Below are 20,678 nucleotides of genomic sequence, written 5' to 3'. Positions count from 1 at the left end.
TGATGATGAGGATAAATCTACCAATCAGTGGAGACTGGACACAATTATTGTCTTCTCTGAGCATGCTGGTGAATTAGTGCATTAGTAACAATTTCTAAAACTCTACACTTTGATCTAGAATCAAATAAGAATTTAAATCTAACTGGGCTTCTTCACGAGAACTACAGTAAGTACCCAAGACGTGAAGACTATATTCAAGATTCCATAAATCACATAATCTCACTATTCCACAGAAAGAATGACAAGTCTCAAGAGCCCCCAACAAAGCAGATGGAGTGTAAAGGGATCTAAAACAGAGGGCACTTTTGTGGGTTCTTTCTTCATCCTTTACTTTGTATCACCAGATATATTGTCCTTAAAGCTATCACCTCTATCCTGGAAGCTTAAGCAAAGTGAAATAAGCAGAAGGTTGTATCACGCCTGCTGGTTACACCAAGAGGTAGGAAGGAGTAAGAGGCAAGCAAGTGGGAGGCAGAGAACAGATCAGTTACTAAAACCTGAGGTTTACCATTTGCCCGATGGGGTCCTGCCTGCTGGTGAGAGCCGTGATGCTCTAAGTGAGAACAGATGAGGCTGGATAAAAGCCGAACCAGCTTGTTAATGCTATAAGAAGTCCATAAGGATTGTTCACACTCTGAGAGTAGGTATGTATTTCTCCTGAGCAGGAATCCCACAGTCTCCTTTAATTCCTAAATGTAAAACCAAGACAAGAAAAATCAGTGTGACATTCACCCAGGACCGGTAGCTGTTATAGGTGGTAAGGCTTTACTTGGAGAGCCAAACGCTTAGTGGAAAGAACCTTCATTTTTCATTTTCTTTCTCCTTTTTCAAAAAGCAGTCACCTCATAGTAGCTTCAAAACTAGTTTTATGAGGGAATACCGAATGAAAGAAGAGACAGTTTGATCAAATATCAACAATGAAAACTCTAGAGTAGTACAATCTGGTCCACACCCAGTCCTCAGAATACATTAAGAGGACAAATGAGGGGCATGATGCATCATGGCCCAGGGGACAGGAGTTAGAGAAAAGGTATCAAGGTTAATAGGACCGGAGAGCTTTCCAGGAGATCCTGTCCACTGGCCTTTCTCACAATATGGGAAGCAGGGCCCGCCATCTACCTATCAAATTAGACACGAAGCTTACCTCAGCCACCTCTGTGAGAGACAGAGGCTCAAAAGTAGCATCCGAGAGGCAGGAGGCTTGGCTGGGAGGAAAGAGAGGCCGGGGTTCCTGTGGCTGGATCAGTGGGAAGAGGCGCCCAATTACAAGATTGACAGGGAAGAGAAGGACAGCAGTTTGGACGCTGATGATCACCTGGGACCAGGTCACAGCAAATGGACCCACTGGAATAAGAGCATTGTGTCAACCTTCATCCTCAAGAACTGAAATCATCTCAGTCATTCTTTTTCTGGGTTTAGGTATTTATTTGGTAATTTAACCATGATTATCTAAGGAGAGGACATCATCGTGGCAGTAAAGATCCTGATGTGTTCCCAAGCCTGCTTCACTCATTAATGAATGGGAACAGTGAGGAAACCTGTAAAGCATTCAAATGTTAGGGCAGCAAAGGAAAAGCAAAGGCCCAGCAGGGCTGCTTCTGACCCTGAAAAGGAGGAGGATGCAGTACAGTAACAGGATCATACACCACAAACACCACACATCAGGCTCACCCCTACCTTGCTCGTCTCTCTTGGCAGTGGTGCTGCTTGTCCTCCAGAACATAACATTGATGACCATGTTGCACAGAAGCAAGGTCATGTAACAGGTGAGCCTCTGGACTCTTGTGAACTGGTTCCAGGGATGTCGAGTTAAAACCGAGAGCCACAGATAATCCTGGGTGAGCTTTTCTACAATGATGGAGGAGAACAGGTGTCTACAAAGATAAATGAGAACAGGACAGAAGTGAGTTTTGATCCTGATAGTGTTCTAGAAGAAGATGTGATTTGCCCGGCATCAGGCTTATCTCAACCACCCAGCCGCTCTCCTATACCCCTTGAAGGTGCTTTCAAATGACACAGCAGCATGATTCTCTGGTGATTTTAGGACTAAAGGTTTTTGAGGATAAGGTTAATTTATATGGTATGAGAGTTTAAAATTAAAGTTTTGGTTTTTTTTTTTTAGCTTTCTAAGAGTTTTTTTTTTTTTTTTTTTTTTTTTAAATTTATAGTCAGAGAGAGAGAGGCAGAGACACAGGCAGAGGGAGAAGCAGGCTCCATGCACCGGGAGCCTGACGTGGGACTCGATCCCGGGTCTTCAGGATCGCACCCTGGGCCAAAGGCAGGCACCAAACCGCTGCGCCACCCAGGGATCCCCGCTTTCTAAGAGTTTTGATAAATCTTTTGCTTTTCAAAAGTTTGCATTAGGTTTCCACTCAAGATAGTTCAGTAAATTCATACTTTGAGGACCTGCTCTACTCCAAATGTGGAAGAACTAGAAATAAGATACAAAAAGAAAGAATAAAAAATATTGGCTGGGCTTAAAAACAGGATAACTCTCTCTGAGGAGAAATGGAATAAGAAAAAGTGATGATGAGCAGGGAAGTCACAGGATTTCTGTGCCTGGGTCTGGAAGAAGGCAGTACACAGGCGGGGCTTTGCCTCTCATAGGGTCCTGGAACTCAAAGTGTCTGGGGAGGGGGTAAGGGAGAGTAAAGCCAACCTCAGGGGAGCCCAGGTTCAGGCTAGAGCTCATGAAGGGATACTGCGTAACAAAAGACTCCAATTTACAGGTATGGAGGTGGGTGAAAAAAGAACAGCAGGAATTGAGCCAATAAAACACACTGGTTCATGATAAGATCTGCAATAGCCCTACTTTTTGTTCATTCCAGTGAGGGGCAGGAGCTCCAAACTACTGTAATATAATCTGGTCTACCTAATTTTAGACTAGTGATGTGAAGGACTGCATGGAACAGGAGCAAGACTACTAGTCAGAGGAGAGGGAGAGGGAGAGAAATTTAACAATAAAACTGCCCCAAATAAACATATAATCTCTAATTCCTAAACACACGAAGAAATTGAATGTGGAGAATGGCAGCCAACACAGTAGTAACTCAGTCCTGAAGAAATTAATTTTGTGGAACAGTCTGACAAAGATTTTAAAATAAGTATTTCAGGTTGCTTAAAAGAGACAAGTCAAGGAACATTCACTTAAGAAGAATAAATAACAAAAACACAGGACTTAATTTGAAATCTTAAATCTGCAAATATGGTCATTAAAATGAAAAACGTAGGAGGAATAGACATGGCAGACGAGAAAATTAGTAAACTGAAAAGCTGTACTGCGGAACTGACCCAGGATAACTGCAGAGAGACAAAAATACAATAAATATGCAGGTCCATTTTAAAAACACAGAAGATAGTTTGAAAGGTTCCAATACAGGGAATGCCGAGGGGCGATATTTTCATAAGCGAAGTCAGCCTTTTTCAGACTGGAAGGCATGATGCTGCACATTCAAAGTACATTCTATGTTATGTGTATTTTACCACAATAAAACATTTTTTTTGAAGTACTGTGTGAATACCAAACAAGATAAAAAAGAAAATCCACAACCAAAAGAGTTATAATTAAACTTGGGACACTGACGAGAAAGAGAACATATTAAAAAGAGAAAAGGCAGCATACTTTAAGACTAAAAGCCAGATTGAGAGGAGACAGGCAATAGCAGAGGCGGTTTGGGAATGTAGATCCCCACTGACACTTCACATCTAGGATTAATAAAGACTGTGCTCCCATCTTCTCTGGTATCTCTGAATAAACAGCCCTGGAAGGATAAAGATAGTGATTCTATTTAGTGCAACTTTATTTACAGTTCCAGGTTGTAAAGACGGAGACATCCCACTCCCCAGAGACATTCCAGGGTTATAAAAGAAGAAATGCCTCCTTTCCACCCCTTGAGAGATGGGCTTACATTGCAGGGTAATAAAGACAATGTCTAAGTTCACAAGGAGGACTCGTAGGTTTTCCAGAAGCACTTAGATCAGATCAGTCTTTTCAGCCTAGCGTTGCTCTTCTGTCATGTATCTGTCTCCACTGCATATGCAGGTAACACCTGGCTCTCATCATGTCACCCCTTCAGAATCAAGCTTCTGGGCAGTGACAAAATATGACTCACTGCTACTATTGCTCTTAGTGGTAAATCCATTTGGATCCGTGAAAATGAAAGAGTAAATATCTCTGAATTTTCTCTCTTCCATACCAGCAATGATAAAACTTCTTTTAAAAAGCCAGAATTTATGGGGATCCCTGGGTGGCTCAGCAGTTTAGCACCTGCCTTCGGCCCAGGGCATGATCCTGGGGTCCTGGGATCAGGTCCCACATCGGGCTCCCTGCATGGAGCCTGCTTCTTCCTCTGCCTATGTCTCTGCCCCTCTCTCTCTCTCTCTCTCTGTCGGTCTCTCATGAATAAATAAATAAAATCTTTAAAAATAAAATAAAAAGCCAGAATTTGGGATGCCTGAGTGGCTCTGTGGTTGAACATCTGCCTTTGGCTCAGGGCGTGATTCCAGAGTCCCAGGTTCAAGTCTCATATCGGGCTCCCCACAGGGAGCCTGCTTCTTCCTCTGCCTGTGTCTCTGCCTCTTTCTCTGTTTTTCATGAATAAATAAATAAAATCTTTAAAAATATAAAAATAAATAGCCAGAATTGGGGGCGCCTGAGCGGCTCAGTCAGGTGAGCATCTGACTCTGATTTCAGCTCAGGCCATGATCTCAGGGTCATAAGACTGAGCCCTGCACTGGGCTTTGTGCTCAGCGCAGAGTCTGCCAGAGATTCTCTTCTTCCCACTCTGCCCCTCCCCCCATTCCTGTGCACACTCTCTCTAAAATAAATAAAATCTTTAAATAAAAAGCCAGAATTGAAATTTTCAGAGTTCACATAAATAACCCAAGTATTACAGCAACCTGAGAGTGGTTATTTAAGAAAAATGTCTGAATATCAGTAAAAACAGTTAACTCTGTGGCATTGTAGCTTGCCCCAGTTCCATCTCCTTTTCTCTAGCTATATGATAACCTGACAGTCTTTAATCACAGTGAAAAGCAGCTGCCAGTAAGAGGAGGGCAGAATGGGATTGGAGATACTTCAAAGCCTCCTTCCCAGAGAATTGTGATTATCTGACTTGTCTGGTAGTTCCCTGGAAAACCCAACGTGCAAGGCTGTCCTTATTTGACTTGACTGGGTGCTCACCTGCTGCAAAATGCTTTTCCCCTAGGGCACTATCAAAAAATATTTAGAGGCAATTGTTTAACTTCACAGTTGTCTGCCCTGGCGGGTGAGCAACAGGCTAACCAAAAAGCTTAAAAGAAAAAAACTGGGAAACAGCAAGTCTATGGGAGGTTTGAAAAGCTCTGACATATTTCTGGGAATCTGGAAGGCCAAATACATGCCCAGAGCTGTGTGCATGCTCAAAAAACCCTTGAGAATGCCTTAAGTTCTCACCCCTGGATGACCTTGAAGCTCTCGGGAAGCAGGAAGTGAAGGCTAAGGCAGAGCTGTCAGTTGCCTCACTGAGTGTTGAAAGCATGCCACAACATGCACACAAAACCCCTCAGCAAAGACTGGGAGATTTGCTGGTTCCAGGCATTTATAAGATCTCTGTCCAAACATTAGCTGACCACAAAACAAGCTGGGCAGAAACTTCAGTTGCATGCCATGAATAAGAATACATAATTCATTCAGAAAAGTCACTAGACAACAATAACACACTCTAAGAACAAGAAATCCTGGGGGAGGTAAAGGAAATCGGATTTCCAGGATTGCCACACTCTGTTTAAAAGGTCTAATTTTTAACAAAAGATCACAAGACACCAAAAGAAAGAACATGTGCATGTGCGTACACACAGAGCAATAAATACACTGTCCCTGAGGAAGCCAAGATACTGGATATATTAAAACAAACTTTAAATCAGCTATTTTAAGTGTATTCAAAGAACTAAAGGAAACCATATCTAAAGGACTAAAGGAAAGTAAATGAGAATAGTATCTTGCCAAATAGAAAACATCAATAGACATATAGAAATTATTATTATTTATTTATTTATCCATGAGGGACACACAGAGAGAGGCAGGGACATAGGCAAAGGGAGAAGCAGGCTCCCCGTGGGGAGCCCAATGTGGGATTTGATCCCGGGACCCTAGAAATTATTATTATTATTATTATTATTATTTTATTTATGACAGTCACAGAGAGAGAGAGAGAGGCAGAGACACAGGCAGAGGGAGAAGCAGGCTCCATGCACCGGGAGCCTGATGTGGGATTCGATCCGGGTCTCCAGGATCGCGCCCTGGGCCAAAGACCGGCGCTAAACCACTGTGCCACCCAGGGATCCCCTTTTTTTTTTAAGATTTTTATTTATTTATTCATGAGAGACACACACACACACACAGAGGCAAGAGACACAGGCAGAGGGAGAAGCAGGCTCCATACAAGGAGCCCGACATGGGACTCGATCCCGGGACTCCAGGATCACGCCCTGGGCTAAAGGCAGGCGCTAAACCGCTGAGCCACCCAGGGATCCCCTAGAAATTATTTTTTTAAAAGAACCAAATAAGGGACCTGAGTGGCTCAGTGGTTGAGCCTCTGCCTTTGGCAAAGGTCGTGATCCCAGGGTCCTGGGATTGAGCCCCGCATCGGGCTCCCCGCAGGAAGTCTGTTTCTCCCTCTGCCTGTCTCTACCTCTCTCCCTGTGTCTCTCATGAATAAATAAAATCTTAAAAAAAAAAAAAAAAAAAAGAACCAAACAGAAAGTCTGCAGTTGAAAAACACATTAAGTGAAATGCCAAGTTCACTAGAAAGGCTCCAGAGTAGATCTGAGCAGTCAGATGAAAGAATCAACATACCTGAAGATAGCTCAACTGGAATTATCCAGTCTGAGAAGCAGAAAGAAGAATGAAGAAAAACTAACAGAGCAGTAGAGACCTGCAGAACACTACCATTTTCTCACCAATACCTAAAGGAAAAGAGTTCTTTCTTTGAGACTGGCATGAAGACCCGGTCACGCTGGCACTCTCCGAGGTCAACGGCCAGCCAACAGTTGCATAGGAAGCACCATTTCTTTTTACTGGCCATGTCACTGACAATTACCTGGTTTACGTACCTATGGTAAAATGAAGATAAGTACATTAGGGAGGTGGGCACAAGCAAGTTGCTGTAACAAGAAGTAATTTTGCACTGCCAGTAAGTGGATCCTTTTCATGGTGAGGCAATAACTAAAGAAAGAAACAAGAGCTGATCCAATTTCTCCCTTCCGGACCTCTAATTGATGTACCAAAGCCAGAATGCGACATCTATAACTTAGGAACAGTTCAGGGTGTGTATGTATCCCTTGACTTTCCTTGTTCACTTGTACCAGTGCCCTGCCACCTCTTCATGAGCCCATCTGCCTCCATCTTCTGTCACCAGGGCCTGGGGGGGGGGGGTGTACCTGAGGGCTGGGGAGTGGTCTGCAACATTTATGTTAATGACTTCTCATCCTGTTGGGGTCTGTAGCTTCATCTTGACAGAACCAGAGGCCTGGAGGTTCCACCCTCCTTCCAACCATAATGGTTTACCATGTGTCTAATTTCTTCACCAATTCACTTTCTCCACTTGAATTCAACAATTCAATTTCTCCACTAATTTCTCCACCAATTTCAACTGCCAACGAACTTGGACATCTGGGACATCTGACTGTTCAAGCTGCTTGATGTCATCTTGCAACTAGTCCATTAACCACCTCTTTTATAGTCATGAAGCTGTTTCCCCGAGAGCCTATGTTTCATGTTATAAAGCAACTTAAATCTCTCCAGTCAAAATCTTTGCTTTAGTTGATAGTATTTCCTGTGCGATGACTACATATTCCTTTAAAGCTAAAATATTTCTGGGCACTCTCCTATTGAGGCAGTTCATAAAATCACAGGTGACTAAGGTGCATTCTATTTCAGCTTAGCTCGTGTATCTTACACTGTTAAAGTTTTTCATTTACGAGTAAAGTATAAAAAAGGAGAAAAAGGGGCACCTGAGTGGCTCAGTGGCTGAGTGTGTGTCTTTGGCTCATGACCCCAGGATCCTGGGATTGAGTCCTGCATCAGGTTCCCCACAGGGAGCCTGTTTCTCCCTTTGCCTGTGTCTCCGCCTCTCTGTATGTCTCTCATGAATACATAAATAAAATCTTTAAAAAAAAAGGGGGGGAACCCCACTTTCTCATTGGTGAGAATCGAGCTTTTTATGGTCCTAGTATTTCTTTTTTTTTTTTAATATTATTTATTTATTCATGAGAGACACAGAGAGAGGCGGAGACACAGGCAAAGGGAGAAGCAGGCTCCATGCAGGGAGCCCATTGCGGAACTCGATCCCAGATCCCAGGATTATGACCTGAGCCAAAGGCAGGTGCTCAACCACTGAGCCGCCCAGGCGTCCCTGTAACTTACTTTCTTATTTCATGTGTGAGAAAAAGAATCCAACATGAGTGTAAGAATTCATTGTTCACAATTTTGAAAATATCTAAAAATATACTGAATTTTTAAAAATGCATAATCCTACTACTCAGATAGTTATTGGTTATATTTATTATATATAGTTCTAGATCTTTCTCTATATGCATACTTAAAAAACAACTTTACTGAGATATAATTTACATACAATAAAAGGCCTCCATTTAAAATATATAGTCCAGAGGTGCCTGTGTGGTTCTGTCAGTTAGGCATCTGACTTTTAATCTTAGCTCAGATCTTGATCCCAGGGTTATGAGTTCAAGCCCCGTGCTCCAAGCCAGGCATGGAGCCTACTTAAAAAAAAAAAAAAAAAAAAAAAGAAAGAAAAGGACACCTGGGTGGCTCAGTCAGTTAAGCATCTGCCTTCAGCTCAGGTCATGATCCCCAGGTCCTAGGATCAAGCCCTGCATTGGGCTCCCTGCTCAGCGAGGAGCCTGCTTCTCTCTCCCCCTGCTTGCATTCTTACTCGCTCACTCTTTCAAATAAATAAATAAATAAATAAATAAAATATTTAAAAAGAAAGAAAAGAAAAAAATCATCTATCACTTTACCATCCACACAAAATCATATTGTTAATTTTCCCTATTTCTTTTCAGGGTTTCTCCTTCATAAATGTTTTGAAACTTAAATCTAATAGGCATTTATTACCATTTGGCCCACAGCGTTATTGCTGTGTGTTGCGATGGCACACTAGTCTTGCCCCAGAGCGCTGAAGATCCACAGAGAAGAAAGGACAAGGCAGCCTGGCGCAGGTACTTACCAAGAAGGACTGGTACCCGAATTGTCATGCCAGAGCCGCACGCCGTGCAACTCCCCTAGGGAGGACTTAGTGCTGAGGAGGAAGACGTCCAGTCCCCCTCGCTCAAAGACTGCCTTCTGGGGGTCACAGAGGTGATGGGGCTCACTCCGTCTCTCTGATCCATATAGGGTGATAACCACCTAAAACATGACAAAGAAATAAAATGCAGGAAGTCCTAACAGGACTCTCTGGGTTTATCCCTAAGGAGAGAGGGAGACAGACAGAGCTGTACTGAGGTGAAGTCTCTGGGGGGCTGGACAAGTGCAGGGGGCTCTGCAGATGCACAGCTTAGAACAAGGAACTGCCCTTGAAACGTGCCACTGGACACCAGGGTGTCACCATGTCAGAGTGTATCTCATGTGGTCAAAGACACAGGGCAGGGAGTGAAGAACATTCATTTCATTCACCTTCGCTGTTGTGGCGGCCTTTCTTCGATAACCAGTGGAGACCTGAAGAAGGTAGTGAAACTGAGAGCTGGGGTCATTATCAGCCAGGACGGTGACCTTCACCTGCAGGAAATGCAGAACCAAGAAGGATCTTCATCTCAGGAGGGGGGTGCACACCTCCAGCTTTGGCAACTTGGTGGAAAGCAAGAGTGATGTGCATGCGGATAGTAGATAAACAAGCAGACCTAAGTGATGGAACAGGGCTGAGGGCTGGAGGGCCTGGGTTAACGCCTCTAAAATGAAATATTCATAGAATCAGCTGATCAGGTCTTGGGCTTCGAAATCTTTCCACCCCCCTCTCAGGAGGGTGGGGTTACCACACAACAGGGAGGATGCCTAGTTCAGTGCGAATTTCAGATAAACGAGGAATCATATGCGAGTGCACTTATACTAAAAATGTCTTCACTATTTATATGAAATTCAAATTTAACTGGGTGTCCTATATTTTTATTTACTAAAACTGGCAACTCTATACCCATAGCATCAAAGAAATGGACAGCGTGTATTCTAGAATTTCTAAGTGTAAGGAAACATAAGAATAAGAAATGCATAGAAGAGGCTGTCATCAAGGGATTTTTGTTGTTGTTATTCCAAAAAGAGATTCCTTAGAGGTTTCTTATATAACACAGTTACATGAAATTATAATTTCACTCCCACATAACTTTCATATCCAATGTATAAAGTGAGATAAACTTGAATTTGATTTTGGCTAAGTTCTCTAGATGTTCTGGCTTATTCCTAACCTAAATGAATCATAGGAGGGTTTAACCTCCACTAAAGGAAAGAAAAAGAGAGAGAGAGAGAGAGAGACAAAGTGTGAAGTTGCTAAGCCCTGAGACAAGGAGACATGAAGAGAAATTGAAGGAAAAAAGTCTTCCTTGAATTTCTATGCCACCTTGTTCGACGCTACCAGCCTCTTCTGGTGAATGGGTTTTCCATCTTGTTCAACATACTCAAGACACTGTGGCAAAGCTTCTGGAATCAAAGTCTCCTGACCTTCTGCATGTCTGCTTGATCCTTTCTCCAAGCCCACACACATGTGAGCATATAGAAGCCTAAAAGGCTTATGAGCAAAGACACCCCGACAGGGTTGGTGGTCACGCGAAGGAACAGCTTGATCGTGTCTTCAACGTTGACTGTCCGGGGTGCAATGAAGAAGTCACTGCCAAAGTAGGCCAGGCGGTTACAGAGACACTGTGTCCTCAAAACCGTGCTCCGTGGCCCGACCTGCAATGAGAATCAACACAACGAACATGAAACACAAACACAGGCGCCTGAGAGAGGGAAAACGATGTTCCAGTCACGTCTTCACCCCCAGTGATTGTGTAAACCGGTGTAAGCAACATGGAGAACCATCTGGCAACCTCTGCTAAAGCTGAAGAAGCACAAACTCTCTGAATCTTATCCTGCCATTCCAGGTCCGAACACACACCCGAGAACTCTGCACATGTGCACAAGTAGATGTGTCGGCATTGTTTGTAACTAAAAAAATCAGAAACAACCTACATATACGTGCCTAGTGACAGCAGAACATGCAAACAAAGAAGTAGAGGACTACGACTGAATAGGATGGAATACTCTATAATAGTCAAAATGAATGAGTTAGAGCTAGATAGCGCAACGTGCATAAATGCCGAGTGAAAGATCCAAGTTAAAGGTACAGATGATGCTGTTGATGCAGGATGCAGAGACCAGAAACAAGCAAAACAACACTCCTGTATCTGCGTTTGTCAGGCTCCCTTGCTGCAACAAAAGCTCGTGAGGCTGCTGTTTTGTCCACTCTAACTCTAGTTATGTAGGCCTGGCATGTAGAAGATGCCGGGTGAACATGCTGGAAGAATGAATACACGTGCCAGCTCAGGACAGTGATCACGCTCTGGTGAGATGGAGGAGAAAAGACTAAGGAGGATACAGGGGCGCCTGGGTGGCTCAGTCAGTAAAGCATCTGACTCTTGATTTCGGCTCAAGTCATAATATCAGGGCCATGAGATCATGCCCCATGCTGGGCTCCACGCTCAGCGGGGAGTCTGCTTGGGATTCTGTCCCCCTCTGCCCCTCTCCTTACCTGTGCTTTCTCTCTAAATAAATAAATAATCTTTAAATTAAAAAAAAAACTGAGGGGATACATAAAGGGCTTTGGTTATTCCTGCAGGTTTTATTATTTTTAAAAATCTGAACTAAATAGAGCAAAATATTAACTTTGTGATACAGCTGAACAGTGTTCAATGTTTTTATTATATTATTCCCTATAACATTCCATATGGTAACATTTCTTCATCAAAAATATTTTTTTAGGGTTCCCTGGGTGGCTCAGTGGTTTGGCGCCTGCCTTCAGCCCAGGGCATGATCCTGGAGTCCTGGGATCAAGTCCCACGTCACGCTCCCTGCATGGAGCCTGCTTCTCCCTCTGCCTGTGTCTCTGCCTCTCTCTCTCTCTGTGTGTGTGTGTCTCTCATGAATAAATAAATAAAATCTTTAAAAATATACATATTTTTAAATGTCACTAGGCAATCAAATGGAAGGTGCCAACTCCACGTTCGATGGTGCAGATGAAAAGCCTAAAATACTGTCAGTATGACTGACTGCTCTCCAGACACAAGGTTCAGTTTTGGATGCCGGGTCTATCTCTTGCCCTGGGAGGAAGTCTCATCCTGCTCTGTGCAGCTCTGTTCCCTGCACAGGGTCCAAGCACTGTGCGGGGCTTCAAGGAGGCAGGAACCCCACCTTCTCATGCCTTTCGTGAGCAGTGGGGTCATTGTTGGGTGAGTCTTGGTACTCAAAGTGCCATCTCCCTGACTGGCAGCACTGACATCACCTGGGAGCCTGAAGGCAGAAGTTCAGGTCCTGCCCTGATTCACTACAACATAATCTGCAATTTAACAGGCTGCCAGGTAGAGGATTTGCTTGAGAGGCACTGCTCCAGATGTTCCAGAAATCACTGCTGAGGCCATGAATGGCATAGGTGCCTTCCAGAGCATCCTCGTTCCCTCTAATTCCCACGTGAATGACCCTCTGTCGGCTCTTTTACGAACCGCCTCATGATTTCCAGAACCTTGCACCACAGTCTTTGTGCAACTGAACCAGAACTTAAATCAGAGGGGATCACACAAATTCACCGGTGTGAGAATGCGGAGCACCACTTTAACATGGGCACACACCTGGACCTAGATAACCATCTGACAAGTACCTGCCTAGCCTGGAACGTACAAGAACTTATTAGCTTATTTTTTTTTTTAAAGTTCTCTTTTACTAAGCAGGAAGTTTTCCTTTTACCCACAACCTATTTAATATTTGTAGAATTTAACGTCTACATATTGCTTATTTTGCCTAGAATCATCAGATTCACCCTGAACTGATGTTTGAGAAATTACAAACACGAAACATACGCCTGCTCCAAAGAGGCACGTTTTCCTGGCCCACTACACGTAATCCTTCTTTCTCCCAGGCTAATTTACTTCCCTTCCAATGATTTTTCTTTCTGTGCCCCCAAACGAGGTAACAGATGCTCTGCATTTCTTGCCAGCTCAGGCAGAAAAGAAAGAGGAAGTGGCATGGTTTCTTACGTGGCATCCAGTGCTCTTCCACGTGCTATTGTGGCTGTCCCAGAAATAACACTGAGTGACGGCAGTTACCACTGAGAACAGGGTGGGCGTCTGCTGGGCACTCTCCTTGCTTTTATTCAACGTGGCTGTTATGTGGTAGGTGCCAATCCTATACTGCAGACTCTCTGGAGTCAATACCCATGTGTATTCCTCATCTGAGAACAGAGAACGGTGCTTAGTTGCATTTCAAATGGGACAAAAGGACCATCAGAACCTTCCTTATGGTCAATTATTATTATTACTTTAACTTTTAAAAAAGATTTTATTTATTTGAGAGAAAGAGAAAGCAACAGGGCGTGTGCACAAGCAGAGGGAGAGCAAGCAGAGGGAGAGAGAGAAGCAGACTCCCCACTGAGCAGGGAGCCCAATGTGGGGCTTGATCCCAGGACCTGATCACGACCTGAACCAAAAGCAGACACTTAATTGACTGAGCCACCCAGGCACTCCTATCATTATTTTATTTTATAAATGGGGAATCGACTAAGACTAGAATTACAAGTGATTTCACTTTTTTAAGATTTAACGTGGGGCTCAATCTCAAGCCCCTGAGATCACGACCTGAGCCGAAAATAAGAGTCAAACGCTTAACCGACTGCACCATCCAGGCGCCCCACAAATGATTTTTTTTTCCCCACAAATGATTTTAGGAAAATGACCAGCGATAAAACCTGGGGCTCTGGATTATTCCTGTTCCAATATGAAGTCGTATTCTCTTGATAAATGAAGATTTAGGTCTAATGAATAAGAATGTATTATGAGTTTTAGAAATATGAAATAATCACACATCAAGATGAGTAGCTGCAAGACCTAGCTGACAAAGGAAGCCCAACAATGAAGCAAGGATGGGAACAGGGTAGTTCCAGGAAAGAGCCCTGATTCCAGGCCTGGCTCTCTCACCCAGGGGCTGGTAAGGGCTAAGGCAAGTCACACAACCTCCCTAGTTTTCTCCTTTCGAATGAGGACTCTGGACCAAAGGTTGTCTAAGATCCCTTCTGGCTCCAATTGACAGGATACAGTCAAGATTGACATGGAAAATGGAGTGCCTGTTGTGAATCGGGATAGAACCTGCTGGTAATGCAGATAGAACTCTAGCTGGCAGTCCTGTAGTGAGAGGTGCTGCTTCAGGTGCTCTAAGGGCAAGAAGCACCTAAGAAGTGACCATTCCTGTGTTAGTGATGCCTCCACGAGAGCCAGAGCTCGTTCAACGAGAAAGACAGTAATAAAAGGAGACTATAACATGCTTTATCCATTTGGATTATTCTCCCTCCACCCCATTTTTTTAAAATGCAAAGGGTAGCTTTAAGACTTCCCAGTACTACATTTATTTTGTTGTTGTTGTTAGCTTTCGAATAATTTTATTTTTTAAATTTAAATTCAATTAACTATATTATTAGGTAAGAGTTCAGTGATTCATCAGTCTTATAGAACACCCAGTGCTCATCACATCGCGTGCCCTCCTTAATGACCCTCACCCAGTTACCCTGTCTCCCTACCCACCCACCCCCAGTACTACATTTAAAGTTGATATCCAGTGACTATGTATTTCAGTCAAGTATATCTAGGTCCTATCTATGTATCACAGAGATTCTTAACTATTCTAAGCCACACTGAATGAAGTCAGTCTGATATTACACCAAGACTTACTAAGACAGCTTTGTCCTTACCCAAACATAAGATTAGAAATAGTTTGAAATATATATAAAATACACTGTGCTGGACTTTTACTTCTCCACATTATGGAAATTTTCAACCATAGAAAAAATTGACTATTCTAAAGTGAACACCCATATCATCACTAAACAGATTTTATAATTAGCATTTTACTTTAAATTTGGGGCACCTGGCTGGCTCAGTCAGAAGAGCATGTGACTCTTGATTTCGAGGTCATGAGTTTGAGCCCCACATGGGGTGTAAAGATTACTTAAGTATAACTTAAAAAAAATTTTACTAAAATTTGCTTTATCACAAATATATCTTGATCCATTCCACAATCCATCTTTTTGAAAAATGCATTTCATGGTCATGTATATTTACATTTGATAAAATTACACAGAATAAACACACATACACAAATGCTTGTAATACTGATGAATCCAAATAAGGCCAATGCTTTGTATCAGTGTCATTTCCTGGTTTTGATATTGTGCTATACTTATGCTAGATATCACCACTAGGAGAAACTGGGTGAATTGTATGAGATCTGTTTTATTTTTCACAATTGCATGACAATCTACACTTATCTCAAAATAAAAAGAGAGAGAGAGAGAGAAAAAAAAGAAGAAATGCCTTTCAAAATAAGTTTCTGATTGAAGTTTTACCTTTTTGCCACACCTGATCCTTTGGAAGGGTGATGTTCAGATCAAAGCGGGTGTGGTTAGGCTGATACTGGAACCCCAGGTAGAGTGTCATTAAAAGGGGACTTTCAGGTTCTACGCACACGATCAGGGATTTCTCCAGGGAAGTGATGTTCATTATGATAATAAAATGATCTGAGGTCACGTTGAGGCTGGTGGGATGGGTTTCCATGCTAACATTTCTCCACAGCGTGATCTAGAATGAGATAATCAATCTTCAAGTTCAAGATGGTCCATCCATTTGTCTTTCAGTCTCCTTTCTAGTGATAATGGAATGTTGCTTCCTAGGTCTTCCTCCCTGAGTATCAGTAGGTAATATAGAGCCAGGGATCAAGGGACAATATACAATCTCAGACCTAAAACACCTTCTCCTAAGGGTAAGGTAAGCTCCTTGTAGAAGTTCCCAAGTGAAGATGTGAATAATCAAATAATGGCACTGCCATGAATTTAAAATAACTTTCTTCCATCTTGTTCTCCAAGAATTCCTATTCCCTTCTCTTTCATTCCCTGATAATCAAGTCATACCTCAATATCTCCCATTAAATCATGGACTTGAAACAATTTCTGATTAGAGCTTAGCAACACACTTCCGATGTTTCCAACAATGTTCTTGTCATCAAAATCCTTGAAGGGATTGAAAGCTAGTCCTGTTACCTAGAGACAAGAAAACTTATTTCATCAACCGCTGAAATCTTTGGAAATGATACTCTGATAGGTAATAAGGTGTCAGGTAGCAAAAAATAAAGGAAATGTTGGGATCTTTCTCCTTGCCAATATCTCAAATGAAATTATATTTCTCATTAGAACATATGAGAAAGAATTAAAGATGAGTCATTTACTTGTGACCCTCAGAATTATTATTATTATTATTTTTTACATCTTTATACCTGGAGGATTCATGATTACTAGGAAATATTCTGCTCTCCAGGATAAGGCACCAATCTTATCTGTTAAGTAACCGCTGAAAGAAATACAATATACTGATATGGCTAAGTCATATATTGAGTTAATACTTATTCAGAGGGTGCCTGAGTGGCTCAGTCTATTAAGCATCTGCCTTTGGCTCTGGTTGTGATCCTGGGGTCCTGGGATCGAGCCCATGTCAGGCTTCCTGCTCAGCCTGCTTCTCCCTCTCCCTTTGCTCTTTCTTGCACTCTCAGGTAAATTAATAAAATCTTTAGCAAAAAAAACAAAACAAAACAAAACTTTTTATGCAGATATTCCCAGCTTTGTATATACATAAGCTGTTTAGATCAATTCAAGCCATAACACAGAAACTGTCAAATCCAGAAGTCTGTTTAATGCTCTCAACCTCTACCATGGATCATTTTTAGGGGGCCTCCACCCTGCCACCATAAAGTAGAAATCCATGGCACCCAGCCTTCTCTTGTTTGGTCTGGTCAGCTTATATTTTACGGTGCACCCCCTGCATGATGCATTGAAATGCCTGCAGCCATCAATCCCATTTCCATTCGGATCAGAATCAATTTCACACTTACTTGGACATTAACTCCCGGGTGTCTGTTCAACACCTCTTCCAGTGCTGAAGCTGATAGAAAGCCTAACCTCACAAGTGCTGGAGACCCAAGAGTGTAGGAGCTCAGAGGCCAGGTTGACATGTTTTGGCTAAGAAAGGAGAAATTAAATGGAAATCAATTTCTATGTCTTTTCTAAAGTTCAAAAACCTAAAATGAACCTTTCCCTGCTCCTCTGTTACCTGCTCAGCACCAGGGTAGCAACAGAAGAGGTCAAAGTCACTAAAGACTCAGAAAACCGGTTCTGTTGTAGGAACGCTTCTTGGATCTTCCCAAGAGCCAGCAAGGCCATTTCCAGCGTATTTTCTACCTGCTTTTAGAAGGAAACACCATGTGAGCCGAGCAACCTCAGTGGATAATGGTTTTGGAGGGGTCAGTAAGGGACAAACACCTTGACAGTGACGTAATGAAAGGTGACATTCTTTGGAAAGGACCCACTGAAAGTACTTTTGGTTTGGCTAAAGACTCACCATCCTTTTATTAAGAGACCACCCAAGGACATATTTCTTTGTCCCATATTATAAGCTGCCCTGGACCTGACTTTTTTCTTTTTTTTTTTTAGAGGGAGAGAGACGGGACAGATGGAGAGAGAGAATCATTTTGTTGTTGTTGTTTTTTAAGATTTATTTGAGGGCAGCTCTGGTGGCCTGGTGGTTTAGTGCTGCCTTCAGCCCAGGGCCTGATCCTGGAGACCCGGGATTGAGTCCCACGTCAGGTTCCCTGTGTGGAGCCTGCTTCTCCCTCTGCCTGTGTCTCTGCCTCTCTCTGTGTCTCTCATGAATAAATAAATAAAATCATTAAAAAAAAAAAGATTTATTTATTTGAAAGACAGAGTGTGTTTGCATGAGTTGGGGGAGAGGGAGAGAATCTCAAGCAGACTCCCCACTGAGGGCAGAGCCCAATGCCAGACTCCACCTAACAACCCTGAGGTCACAACCTGAGCCAAAATTGAGAGTAGGATTCTCAAAAAACTGAGCCACCCAGGCACCCCAAGATTAATAATTTTCCAAAATGAGTTCCATATCAGCAGCTCCTGTACCCACCTGCTTAATGTCATGTTTGGATCTTTGCAGACTGGCCTTACCAGCTTCTACTACATCGTCAAGGGAGTGAATGAGGCAGACAGTCACAGGGTTTTCAAAGCCCCGAATGCCGTTGCTCTGAGATGCACTGTCAGGTAGCTGCTCATTCAGGTCCACAAGAGGACTGATGACACTGACCTGGGAGTTTTAGGAGGCAAACACACATCCCTGAGCTGTTTCAGACTTTTATTTTTATTTTATTTTATTTTATTTTATTTTATTTTTTTGTTTCAGACTTTTAAAAAAATTTATTTGTGTTCTTCTAATAAGGAGTTCGATGTTCTTTATGCATTTCAAACACATTTTATAAAAAGCACTATTACAACTTGGCAGGAAAAGAAAATATCTTACATATTACCTCTAGGGAGGATTAGTATTTCTGTTATTCTAAGGAACCGAGAGAACCCTCCCTGGAGTGGTAAGTAGATCAAAAACCTAATTAACAAAACTAAGCCAAAAAGAGAGAAAAACCAGTACTGGCTGGAACACTGAGTACACTGTCCCTTGCAACTCGGGCCTCAAAAACATTCAAGATTGACAACACAGAGAACAAGCAGAGTTCTAAATGAAACAGAAAACCCCAATTCTCCTTTCTATAGGATGTTCTTATGCAAAACAAGTAGAAAGGTCAAGCAAATTGATGGAATATCCCCGGTAGGTTCTACTATTTTGGATTTTAAATCTTTTTTTGTTTTCAAAGTAACATTTAAAAACTTCTGCGTAAAAAAGATCCAATAAACAAAATTAAAAATAAGACATAGGCACAAAATATATGCAATACATGTATCCAAAGGCCAATATCAATAGTAAATAAAGCTCTCTTACAAACATGTAAGAAAAATGACAATGTGTTCAGGGGAAAAATGGACAAGGACATGAAGAAGCAATTGAGAAGAGAAATGCACGTGGTCAATCAATATATACGATGTTGTTCAACCTCCTTAGTAATCAATAAAATGCTCTCTCCTTTTTTTTTTTTTAATTTTTATTTATTTTATGATAGTCACAGAGAGAGAGAGAGAGAGGCAGAGACACAGGCAGAGGGAGAAGCAGGCTCCATGCACCGGGAGCCCGACGTGGGATCCGATCCGGGGTCTCCAGAATCGCGCCCTGGGCCAAAGGCAGGCGCCAAACCACTGCGCCACCCAGGGATCCCGCTCTCTCCTTTTCTTTCTTTCTTGCCTTCGAAATTGGGAGAGTGTGGGACAATGGTTGGTAGACATGTAAAACGGTGCCTAATTATTCATTCATTCATTTGTTTATTTATTTTAGAGACAGAGAAAGAGTGTGTGTGTGTAAGAGAGAGGGGAGAGGGGTGGGGGTGGGGGGTTAGAGAGAGAATCCTAAGCAGGCTCCACACTCAGCATGGCTCCATCTCATGATCCTGAGATCATGACCTGAGCCAAAATCTAGAGTTGGATGCCCAGCCAAGCCACTCAAGCACCCCAAAACAGTACCTTTTAAGAGAGAATTTTGTCATCTACGGAAAATGCAAAAGCCCCCCACCTTTCTTTTTAAGATTTTATTTATTTGACAGAGAGAAAAAGAGAAAGGGCACAAGCAGGGGGAGCAGCAGAGGGAGAATGAGGATAGGAGCTGGGTCTCACTCAGCTCCCTGCTGAGCAAGGAGCCTGACGCAGGGCTTCATCCCAGGATTATGACCTGAGCTGAAGGTAGCTGCTTAACCAACTAAGCCACCCAGGAGTCCCAAAAGCCCCTCACTTCAATCTCTGGCACTCTATTAAATAGAAACACTTGCATAAGTACTTAGTGATGTAGGGACATGGATGTTCATGGGAATGCTATTAGCAAGAGTAGACAAAAAACGTCCAAGTGCACATGAAGAATTATTGGTTTGGTTATGTGTACTGACACAAAAAGATATCCATGACACAGCATTAACTAAAAAAAAAAATTAAGGGGCTGAAATATTTGTATATTTTAACCCCCATTTTTGTTAAAACGACAAACTTGTATATGCATAGAAAAAAGTCTGGCAGGCTATGACAACAAATTAGTAATACTCTGATACCAGCAAGTATATCTAGAGAATGAGATTAGCAAGAAGGACACAGATAGTGAGGGTTTTTGCTTTATAACTATATGCTTATGTTCAGATTTTTAAATAATAAGCCTACATTATGTCCATAATTAAGAAGCCCAAATAGGGGGACCTGGGTGGCTCAGTTGGTTAAGCGTCTCTTGATTTTGGCTCAGGTCATGATCTCAGGGTCCTAAAATCGAGCCCTGCATCAGGGCTCTGTACTGGGCATGGAGCCAGCTTAAGATTCTCTCTCTCCCTCTCCCTGCTCCTCTTTTTCTGTCTCAAAAAAAAAAAAAAAAAAAAAAAAAGGCCAAATAAACCAGCACAGATTACATTTATAGGCTTATTG

The 20,678-nt window shown here is 42.5% G+C and overlaps 1 protein-coding gene across 1 annotated transcript in view; it reads right to left on the bottom strand.

Moving 5' to 3' along the window:
* The window catches only part of PKD1L3 (polycystin 1 like 3, transient receptor potential channel interacting), a 65,468-nt gene that overhangs the window by 26,295 nt on the left and 18,495 nt on the right, over positions 1-20,678 (bottom strand). The window contains exons 8-20 of the mRNA XM_055305012.1: positions 18,247-18,423; positions 17,386-17,516; positions 17,168-17,294; positions 16,194-16,322; positions 15,633-15,864; positions 13,276-13,469; positions 10,709-10,939; positions 9,674-9,775; positions 9,228-9,406; positions 6,946-7,092; positions 1,678-1,874; positions 1,145-1,344; positions 509-689 (exon numbers count right to left, since the gene is read on the bottom strand). Of these exons, the coding sequence (XP_055160987.1) occupies positions 509-689; positions 1,145-1,344; positions 1,678-1,874; positions 6,946-7,092; positions 9,228-9,406; positions 9,674-9,775; positions 10,709-10,939; positions 13,276-13,469; positions 15,633-15,864; positions 16,194-16,322; positions 17,168-17,294; positions 17,386-17,516; positions 18,247-18,423 (2,227 nt within the window). The remainder of the gene's footprint in view (positions 1-508; positions 690-1,144; positions 1,345-1,677; positions 1,875-6,945; positions 7,093-9,227; positions 9,407-9,673; positions 9,776-10,708; positions 10,940-13,275; positions 13,470-15,632; positions 15,865-16,193; positions 16,323-17,167; positions 17,295-17,385; positions 17,517-18,246; positions 18,424-20,678) is intronic.

The sequence above is a fragment of the Nyctereutes procyonoides genome, unplaced genomic scaffold, assembly GCF_905146905.1.
Source record: "Nyctereutes procyonoides isolate TBG_1078 unplaced genomic scaffold, NYPRO_anot_genome, whole genome shotgun sequence".
Lineage (NCBI taxonomy): Eukaryota > Metazoa > Chordata > Mammalia > Carnivora > Canidae > Nyctereutes > Nyctereutes procyonoides.
Note: the sequence above shows the minus strand (reverse complement) of the source record. Positions and strands in the feature narration are given on the sequence as shown.